The 10,772-nt window shown below is 39.3% G+C and overlaps 1 protein-coding gene across 2 annotated transcripts; it reads right to left on the reverse strand.

The window, feature by feature from the left end:
- Positions 1 to 7,556: 7,556 nt before the first annotated feature.
- Positions 7,557 to 10,554, reverse strand: LOC104598924 (protein LURP-one-related 8-like). Of its 2 annotated transcripts, none has more exons than XM_088901959.1 (3): positions 10,095 to 10,539; positions 9,740 to 9,970; positions 7,557 to 9,586 (listed from the first exon to the last, which is right to left on the reverse strand). In XM_088901959.1, exons 1-3 carry the CDS (start codon positions 10,401 to 10,403, stop codon positions 9,458 to 9,460), a joined length of 669 nt encoding a protein of 222 aa, XP_088758085.1. In that variant the 5' UTR covers positions 10,404 to 10,539; the 3' UTR covers positions 7,557 to 9,457. The 2 variants fall into 2 exon arrangements, with proteins under 2 accessions (XP_088758085.1, XP_010259522.1); XM_010261220.3 differs by having other exon boundaries at positions 7,562 to 9,586; positions 9,746 to 9,970; positions 10,095 to 10,554.
- Positions 10,555 to 10,772: the final 218 nt, after the last annotated feature.

Raw genomic sequence — 10,772 nt, forward strand, 5'->3', positions numbered from 1 at the left:
TTCTCACCTAATAAATTTTTATTGGTTTGTACAGATTGAAAAATCTATCAAAATACAAGAGATGCTATACCATACGTGGGATTTTGATAAATAAAACTAAAAATCTGATAAAAGTTTATGAAGTTAGACAAATTATAAGTTTTCAAAAAAATGAAAAAGGCTAAACAGTCCAAAATCCAATGGAGAGTGGGGACAAATGACATCTGCTTCTGGAGTTGTGTATAGGCTGTTGATGCTAACGTGGTTAACCCAGGATCTCCTGCTATAAGAAAAACAGTCTAAGGCGGCAGTCTTATGTATGTCACCATCTCTTCTTTTTAGGAGAAAAAGCCTTTCTCCATGTTCATTTGTGGTGGAATGATTTGTTAGGGACTGCCTAACTCAGGGACTCTTTTGAGGGAGCCTGCCTCTTGAATGAGAGAGAGAGAGAGAGATAGATAGATAGATAGATAGAGAGGGAGAGAGAGAGAGAGAGAGAGAGAGAAAGAGAGATTGTATTCCCAAATCGATAATCCCCTCCTAACTTCCTTTCCTTATTTATATACTGCTGTTACAATTCTATTATACCCACCTCTCCACTTGTCCAGTTTGTTAGTTAGTTTGTTCTAGTGGTTGGCTGTTAGTTACATTTTTTAAAGGCTGACGTGGCCTTTTTGTTAGACAGTGTATGTCCTTAGTTCCAATTAGAATGATGTACCTTATGACATTTATTGTAAATGAATAAAGTACATATTTGATTCATGTTATTATGGTGTGTTTCTGTGTAATACCCTTAAACTGAACACGTATGGGACTCGTGTTAGTTTAGAATGTTCATAGCCGTTGGATAGATCTGGGGAGATTTATCCTGATAAGGTTGACACTGATGTGCCGCCAAGTTGGTTGGGGTAGCCTGTTTTAGCTGCCAGGGTGAGACCCGAGGTACATGCAGTGTAGGTTTACTTGAAACCTTGAACGAGACCAGAATTCTAGTATTGCCTTGGACTTTGGGGATTAGTGGGCAAAACTGGAATGTTACACCTGACCCTTAGACTCGATTATGATACTGCACTAGGTGCCGGATTGGGCTATCTTTGATATGCCAATCAGTGAGATCCTTAGAGGGGGTCAAAACCTGGGTATGTTGGGACAGTCCGAGAATTCATCTGAGTGGGTGATCATAGTGACAGGATCAGCCCCTTTGTCGGACAAAGGTAATGATCGGGGATGCACTCTATCTGATGGAAACCAAAGCTTCCGGTAGCCGATTTCAATCGTTGAAATTTGTTTTTGCAAAATATATTTATATACATATATATTACGGTTTCAAAATGTTTGCAAAAGATTTTAATTCCAGGGATCCATATGAGCAGAGAGTGCAACACTGTTCCTTGTAGCTGTGGGAGAGGTCCTCTCTTGTCGGGTAGTGTTTGATCATTATGGGCTAAGAGATTAAGTGTAAGACCATTGAGGGTAATACCTAATGGGCTAATCTTGCATCTGCCCACAGTCCCTGTGTTTTTATAAGGTGGCTTGGCCCAGGGACCACTTAGTGTAAGTGTTGGGCTCATTAAGAGCCTATGGTGATGGGCTCAAGGGTTCACTACCCATAACAGTGAATTCGGCCAGGCCTTGTAACAGAAGCTAGGCTGAATCCATGTGACTGATGTGTAGATCAATGTTTGGGTCCCACGCCATATAAGGAAATCCAACTGGGCAGTAGTTTGGAAGGTTAGTGAGTATATGGACTTTATGGGCCTAAAGCTCAATTCGAACTGGTCTAATTTGATCAGTTAAAGAATGGGTGGATCTGGGATTTGGATAAGCAGATAGGATAGGGAGTTATCCCTATCCACTCAGAGAGTTCAGATCCAAATAAGGATTTGGATCAGGAAGCTCCTAATGAGATTAGGAGGGCTAATCTAATCTGCAGATAAGATAAGGGCTTATCTTTATCTCTTAAAGAGAATCCAGATTCAAATAAGGATTTGAATCAGGAAACTCTTAATGGGATTAGGAGCTGATCTCTTTAAGGCTATAAAAGGAGGAGGGGGTGAACCATTCAATAACAACACAACAGATTTAAGATCACAGAAAGAGAGAAGACAGCTACAGTAAGAATGCGCCATCTTCTGCTCTTGCGGCCTCCTCCTGTTGCTGCCATTGCCAATTCGATCTCCACTGTAGGAGCGACCAAGAAGTGTTCTTGATATCAATTTTTGGTGAAAGATTGATCTAAAGTCGTGCTCACATTCCCTCCATCGAATTATTGCTGAAGGATTCGGTTCTTGTGAAGAACCTGCTGATTCTGCTCCACCCTACACTGTGTCATCTTCAGTGGGAGTAGTCTTTGGAGTTTTCCTTGGGTGTGAACACCTTCATTGGGAGATATTGTTTCTTCGTATCAGGTACCTCCCTCTCCTACTTCTTCATTTCAGATCTGGTTCGATTCTTGGTTCAAGATTGATCATTGAGAATGCAGATTTTCTAAAACAGTGAATGTGATTCCCACATGGGAGAGAGAGAAATTTTTGAAATTTCGCCCTAACTACTTGTAGGGTTCGGCTATCCATTTAATGGATCTCTCATCCCTTCACTTTTCTTGTACACTTGTATTACCTTTATTTGTGTCTCAATAGTCCCTCCTCCCTTGAAAGCGACCTTGCCCTCAAAGTCAAGATGTGGAAATCTATTATGTAAATCCAAGTAAGGTTCCCAAGTTGCATCCTCAATTGGGAGACCTAACCATACCACCAATGCCTCTGTGATTCCCTTTGCGTATCCATCTGAAATCTGTTCCTTAGGTTCTTGGAAGATCACTGAGAGCTTTTGAAGTAGTTGTTGTAGCTGTGTGCGACCTTCTTTGGATCTGCTTCCTTGTGCTAGAATGGGGCCATTCCCATGGGAGTCTATATGCATTAATATGATGTGGGTTGGGTCTGCTGCCTGTTTCCTTAGGGAGGCGAAACTAATGGGTCCTGGACCCTTGGACAACTGCCGTTGAATATACACCTGTGAGCTGCCCACTTAAAAATCTATGGTGAGGCAGGCCCAATCACATATCACCGGCCCTAGTTGCCTTAACCATTGAACTCCGAGAACTACATCTGCTCCACTGATTTCCAAGGGATGCAGATCTACCTCGAACTCATGTCCTTGTATCTTCATCTTTAATTCTGTGCACGTATTGTTGCACACCAGGTTGCTCCCATTAGATACGTGCACCCGAAAGGCTGTACATGGTTGGACCAAAATCCCTAGTTGTCTGACCAATGTTTGGGTAATGAAATTGAGGATGCTGCCACTGTCTATTAGAACCAACACATGGCGCCCTTGTACCAGTCCGATTACTCTCATAGTTTGAGAAGAAGCAAGACCAGTCAAGGCTTGCAGGAATACTTCCAGGTATTCCTTTGTCCATTGCCCCCATTCTTGGTTGTCCATTGGCTCTTCAATGTTTGTTGATTGCTCGACATATTCAGTTTCAAGTTGAAGGAAGAAAACTTGAGGGATTTTACAGCGATGGCCCGACCCGAATTTGTCTCCACATGCATAACAAAGGCCCTTTTCCCGTTGAGCTTGCATCTCAGCCCAGGTTAACCTCTTGGTTGAGTCGGGGCCTGAACCAGAGTTGGCGTCCTTGCCTGTGATTCCTACTCTTGATCTGGGCTCCAATTTACCCAAGATACCTGGTTCTGGGTTTGGTATACCTGGTCTGATCGCAACTCCTAGAGGTTGATTAATCCTTCTTGCCCGATTCAGTTTGCCTTCATGTAGTCGAGCTAATGCTGGTGCTTCAAGAACGGTGGTGGGCTACATGGCTTTTACCTCCACCCGCAATTCTTCCCTGAGTCCACCAACAAAACTGCCGACAAGCGCGTTTTCTGGCCAGTCTTGCACGCACAGCTAATCTTTCGAACGCCATCTGATAATCTTGGACGAAGTTGGTCTGTCGTAGCTTAGCAAGACTTTCATCATAGTTCTCAAAGGTTGAGACTCCAAATCGATGGGATCTCCCCCTGTGAAGATGGGAAACTCGATTCTTGTTGTTCTTGATCCGCTTCGATGACTGGTGTCACTGCGCTCTTCCTGATTCGGCGTAGGTGGTGCCTGTGCCAGTCGTTCAAGTAAGGATGCGAAACTTTCTTTGATTTCTTTGACGCCAGCCAATATTCTTTGCATTTCTCCTTCCATGTTGTCGACTTTGTTCTCCATTGCGGATGACCTTGTGCTTGGCATCTTGGCTCTGATACCAACTTGTTAGGGACTGCCTAACTCAAGGACTCTTTCGAGGGAGCCTGCCTTCTGAATGAGAGAGAGAGAGAGAGAGATTGTATTCCCAAATCGATAATCCCCTCCTAGCTTCCTTTCCTTATTTATATACTGTTGTTACAATTTTGTTATACCCGCATCTCCACTTGCCCAGTTTGTTAGTTAGTTTGTTCTAGTGATTGGCTGTTAGTTACATTCTTTAAAGGCTAACGTGGCCTTTTCTTGTACACTTGTATTCCCTTTATTTGTGTCTCAACATGACTAATGTGGCCCAAAATAATATGTCAATGATTAAAAAGGGAGATTAATGTTTTATAAACAATTGCTGACAAAATTTGGTCTTTGGCTTACTTCTTTTCCCTACCTCCTTCAGCGGAGGGTGACAAAATTGTCTTCTGTTGGGCGCTTGAACTCATTCAAGTTTTTTCTTTCTTTTTTTTTTTTAATTCAAGAGTTCCTTTTCTATGGGTTTAATTTGAACTTGTTGTAGTGTTCTAAATTTTAAATTTTGTTGCTTTGTTGTGACTTGAAGTAAAGACACTTTGTTTGTGAAAAAAAAAAAACATAAGAGAACAAAAGTTAGGGTCCATTTGATTCGTAGTCAGAATCAGAACGGTCCATTCCCATTGTCTATTTGGTTCAAACAGGAATGAGAATAGGAATTAAAATCAGCAGAATAGAATTTCATTCCCAAGGGAGGGACAAGGAATGACCATTCCCTCAAGTAGGAGAATGACATTCTAGCAGGAATGAGAATGGGATTCTGATTCCACCCAACCAAATAGTTAGAATCGGAATAACCCATTCCGATTCCGATTCCAGACCCCTATTCCCACAAATCAAACGGAGCGTTATTGTTTTATCACCTTCTCTCACATTATGAATGATGAGAGTTCTTTTTTTTTTATACTCATTTGCTTTTGCTTATACATAATTCCACTGGTGTGAGTTTGTCTGTTGAACTGTGTTCTCTCTCATTGTTTTGATTTTTTTAAGCTTAAATTCTGTCAATTTGCAAACTCTGACCAACATTTGTCCTTGAGACCTTGTTATTTACATAATATCTCTCTAGCCATTTTTTCTATTCTAGACTATCACTTATGAGTGATGCCATTGAGTTGGCTTATTTATGTCATTGCTTTAATTTATTTTTAGGCAAAAATATTTGCCATTTTGCAAAGTTTGATCAATATTTACCCGTGAGGTATGCAATATTGGTAAAAGCAGAATTCAATTCAACTTGGTTGAATAAAAAGTGTTGAGGGAAAATTCTCAAGGATTTTTTTTTCTTGAAAAAATTTCCTCAAGTTTCTATTTCTCTCATATTTTCTATCAAACCAAAAACAGCACTAATCAAACCTAAACATTTATGGAATTCAAAGAGAGGCCTCTACTTCCAAGCAAACACTGTACTGGTAAGCTTCAATTCTCCATCCAAAGTATGGGATGAAGTTCTTCAAAAGAGTTGAAGACTACTACATATAGAAAGGCAAGAAAACTTAATCTTGGCTACTTGAAAGTCTAAGGATGTATCGTCAAAGTTGGACCCGGCCCAAAGGATCCAATTATGTCATTATCGAATAGCTTTAATGCTGAAAGTAACTACACTTAAATGTAGAATCTATACATTAACATGAACTTCGTGGGAATATTTTCGTCCAGTAAAGTGTAAGATGGGAAAGAAATTTAAACTTTAGAAAGTTAATTATGCATCTCAAAGAAGCAAGAGGGGAAAGATTGCAAATGCCTTTGATTTTGATTACATAATTTTTTATTTTTTTTATAGAGATGATCTATCTCTTAAAGGGGTGCAACTTGGGTTGGTTTAGGTCAGGGTTGAGGTTAGCTAAGCCCAACTGAGGTAAGGGTACCTAAACCCTAACCTAACCTTAAAATATGTAACCCTTTAGATAGGTACTAAGTTGATACGTTTCGAAATTCAGGGATCAAAGTGAGATTAGACCTAAAGTATAGGGTATTAATATGCAATTTTCACCTTTTTAATGACTAAATAAAAATTTTATAAGTATTTAATAATATTTAAAAATATTAGTAAGGGTAATATGCATGGATTTTAAAACCGACCCCGAGATTGAACCAGTCAGGGGTCCAGTTATCGGGTTGAACAGTCCGACTGTTCGATCCGAACGCTTGGCCTGTTTTGACTAAAAAGTTAAAAAATTAAAAATGGTCAAAATCGTTTGAACGGTTTGAATGGTTTGACCACCCAATTCAGCGGTTTGCTGACCAAAATCAACGGTTTTGGGGGAAAATCCGATTTTTATGGAAAATGGAACCGACCACTTGATCAGTTCCTAGTTTTTTCGGTTTGACAGTTTAGTCTGGTCTGGTTTTGAAAACCATGGTAATATGTATATGTATGTATGTATCAAGTTTGACTTTAGTCAAGTTGCTCAAGGCTTCAACCCTAACCTGATCATTCCAAAACCAGAAAGTGTTAAACTGGATTTTTGCAAATCCAGTTTCTTAAAATCCCAGTCCAATTGGACTCAAAATTTGATCGGGTTAATTGGGCTTTGGGTTGACCCTTGCAGATTTGCATCCTTACTCTTTTCATCATGATGTTGTGTTAATTTTTAAAAGAAGCCATTGATGATGGATTACCACTCAATCATGTTTAATAATACTTTGAATTTAGTTATCTTATTGCCTATAAATTAAGCGAGGCAAATAAGTAAAATTGAGTGTTCTAAACAATGTTTTTGAACGTTGTTGACCCGGACGGTCGGACTGTTTAGCCCAGAAACCATCTAAGCAACCAGTTCCATTTCACCCCTAACCTGTTCTTAGGTTAAAAACCATTGGCTCCGTCAGAAAACCGCTGGCTCGGGCGGTTGAACCATCGACTCGTTTGACCCGGACAACGGTTCACAGTTTTAAAAAAGTTGTAGAGGAAAGAAACACAGGACCTCGGATATGAGATCCATGACAAAGAGAGAAGAAGAAGAAGAAGAAGAAGAAGAAGAAGAAGAAACATTGCAGAGAAATCGATCTCGGATCTGAGATCCAAGAACTCAGATCTGTGTCTGTTGCCGCCACCTCGCCATCGCCATCACCATTATCGTCGCCGGTGAGCATCGAACCATCCTCCTCCTCTTCCTTCTTCCCTCCTTTCCTCCTCCTTTTTCTTCCCTCCTTCCCTCCTCCTTTTTCTTCCCTCCTCCTTCTTCTTCCTTCCTTCCTTCCCTCCTTCCTTTCCTTTCCTTTCTCTTCTTTTTTTCCTTTCTCCTTCTTTCTTTCTTTCTTTCTTTTCTTCTTTCTTTTTTTCTTTCTCAGCCGACATCAGTTTGTCTGTCTCTTCTCCATTCTCATCTCTCATATAAACATATAATATTTTCCCTAATGCAAAGTTGCAAACCATCCGAATTGTTTGATTCTGACGATCAAACCGCTGACCTGAAAACCAGTAATTAGAATGGTTTCATTTCTGATCGATTTTTAAAACCTTGGTTCTAAAAAAATGAAAAAAAAAATGGAATAGTTGATAAAAAACATAATAAGATTGGTTGCAAGGAGACTTAAGTAGAAAAAAGGTTTACTCCTATTAATCAATATTGTTAGATTATTAGTCACTCTGGCGGCTACTGTAATGGACCTAATTATACATAGAATTATATTAAAGGAACTGCGTGGTAAATTTGAGGAAGAAATTTATATGAAATAGTCAAAATGTTTTCATGTAAATAACAACTGGGCCCGTAAACTATTAAATTCACTATATAGTTTGAACTTGAAGCAAGCTCCTAAGCTATGGTAAATTACACAAACGGCTTAGACTCATCGAATTTTTACATGCATAAAATACTCATCATGATCATGAAATAATAATAAGATTTCTCTGGTAGTCTAGCTTTTATTGAATTTTAATAGATTATCAAAAGATTCAATTAATTTGGTTGTTGTGTATCATCACTAAACCCTCCTCTACATCTCCAGATTTTTATCTTTGAATGATGAGAAATAAGGAAGATAGTATCACTCTTAAAGTTGTCAACAATTAATGGTGTATGCCATGTACCGCACTAGGCCAATTAATTGTGTGGTAAGATCATGGATCAGATATACTAATAATCCGATAAAGACACATTAAAGCACTATTCTGAAAATTGGACCGAATCACACGGTGACTGGACCACAAACGAGAGAGAGAGAGAGAGAGAGAGAGAGGGGATGGCTTCAAAAAAACAAGAACTTCTACCAAAGAAAAAGATTGTTTAGAAGCATATGAATTGTGTGGAAAGGAGAATCTTGCTATTTAGAGAAGACTAGTTGATCTGTGAGCCATCAATCATTTCTCATTGCTTCTCTTATTCTGTTGAGACTTGAGACTTCAAAGTTTGCGTCACGTCTCTCTTCGTTCTTTGTTTTAAGTTTTCACCTTGAGTGGCATTTTTACGTTGGCTACTTTGCATCTTTGTTTTCACCTTTTAAGCAGAAACTCTCTCACCTTGGAAAACATATAGAATTTTCACAAATATAGGATCAAACCCAACTTCATTTTCACAAAGATAACAGCTAAATTACTTGCACAAAGATAATAGACCTGATATTTAACACATAAATCAATTAGTCTACATTTGATTGTGATGTAAATGTAAATGTGAATCGACGTAGAATATTCGTATCAGGGTATATTTGAACCTGATTCGACATTTTTCATGTCAGATGGACTTGATTTGAATTTAAATCTTATTGATAAGTCGGATCTTTGGATCTGATCTGATCTGACTTGTTTTCTTTAAAAATTAATAAATTATTAAAAGAAAATAAAATATACTAATTTAAATAAAATAAAAACAAAAAAATACAAGTATTTTTTAATTATTTTCATCATACATATACATATTTTTTATAAAAAATAAATAATATAATAAATTTATAAATATATAATATATATCGAATTGGATAGGCCAAATAAGATCTTATCTCGGATTGGATCGGATCGGATCGTGCCAATCCAATTGCACCCCTTAGCTTGTGGCTGCTCCTATTGTCTGTGTTGTGTTTGGTTTTTTAGTCATTGTAGAATGCTTTAATGAAATTCTGTTTACCAAAACACATTACGTGGATGTAATTGGGATTGAACCCGTGTGGCCGTGGATGAGTTTCTTGGTAGACTGATTCTGAAATTTACATTGAATTTGCATTACATCTGGTCATTGGCTGTCAAAAATTTTCTTCGAACTCATCTCATGGCATCATTGATCATAACCATAGCCATTATCATAGCTTGATCAATACCCGGTTGCACAGTCAGAGTAAGCACATCTTTCCCAAGAAAAGACTCTGAAGCGGCGCCACTCTTCCTACTGACCTGCCATTGCCATTACAGAGAGCATATATTTTGAGTTATTAGCTTCTGGGCAAACATCAATAGAAGAACAATAGTTTGGCAGAATTGATGCATGGGTTAAACAAATAAAACCCATTAATTGCTTTATATATGGATGTGGTTATTTGTTCTTACTCTTACCTCGGCCACCGGAGACGTGCCGGCTGTGGTTCGGTATATCTTTGACCATCCATCGTGGCCTGACCATTTCATTCGGTACTCGTCTCTGGTTGCTACTGTTAGCTTGCAGCTAGGGTTGCCCAGCATCTTTGTGGCCTTGATGAGTGGCTTCTCATGATCAGCACCACATCCTAAAACTTCTCTATCACCTCGGAAGGCTTCCCAGCTCCCTGAGATGCTTAGTTTCTGCTAATTAGCATCGTACACAGGTGCAGAGTTACTGATCTCACAGTGAATAACTAAAACGATTGAATAACCAATTAAACAAGCTTTAGATCTGTAGACTCACAGTGAAGTTATTAGTTATTACCTTTCTGCAGCGTCTGATGGTAAACAAGACATTCCCAGCGTAGTCCATGAGGAACATCTCCTCCCTCCAATCACAGGCATAGTTATCGACTCGAAAAACCAATCTACCATCCAAATCATTATATACCGTGTAGCCATTGCCATTGAAGAGCAGGGACTTACGCCAGATGGTGAGGCGAGCTGGGCAAGCACCAGCCGGGGCGTGGGTCGAGGCCTCTGCGCATGCCGACGCAACAATTCCCGCTTTTCTTCTCTGACTCTGAGACTTGATGAAACGTCGTCTGTCTTGGGCTAGAGTTGATATCTCCATTGCTGTTCGGATATCAGCAGATACAGTAGAGAAAGACGACGGTCGATCGCTGACTGGATGTGGCTGGCTGTTGCCGCTGTTAATAATTAACTCTGGTGATGGTATATATATATATATATATATATATATATATATATATGTACACGCCACACAGGTTCATTCATTCATTTATTCATCATACACATGGATTGTGTACCATGTTATTTATATATGGAAGCCTCTTTAGATTTTCGGGTATGGTACCGATAGGGGACATAAAGTTGAGGAGGAATTGGCATGTGGAAAATGAGAAAACGTGAGTTAGCATCTTGGTGGTCTGGGGGGAAATAAATATGAATGGCCAACCATTGGGGGTGGAAAATGGAGGGG

The sequence above is a fragment of the Nelumbo nucifera genome, chromosome 3 (genome assembly GCF_055504915.1).
Source record: "Nelumbo nucifera cultivar China Antique chromosome 3, China Antique-T2T, whole genome shotgun sequence".
Lineage (NCBI taxonomy): Eukaryota > Viridiplantae > Streptophyta > Magnoliopsida > Proteales > Nelumbonaceae > Nelumbo > Nelumbo nucifera.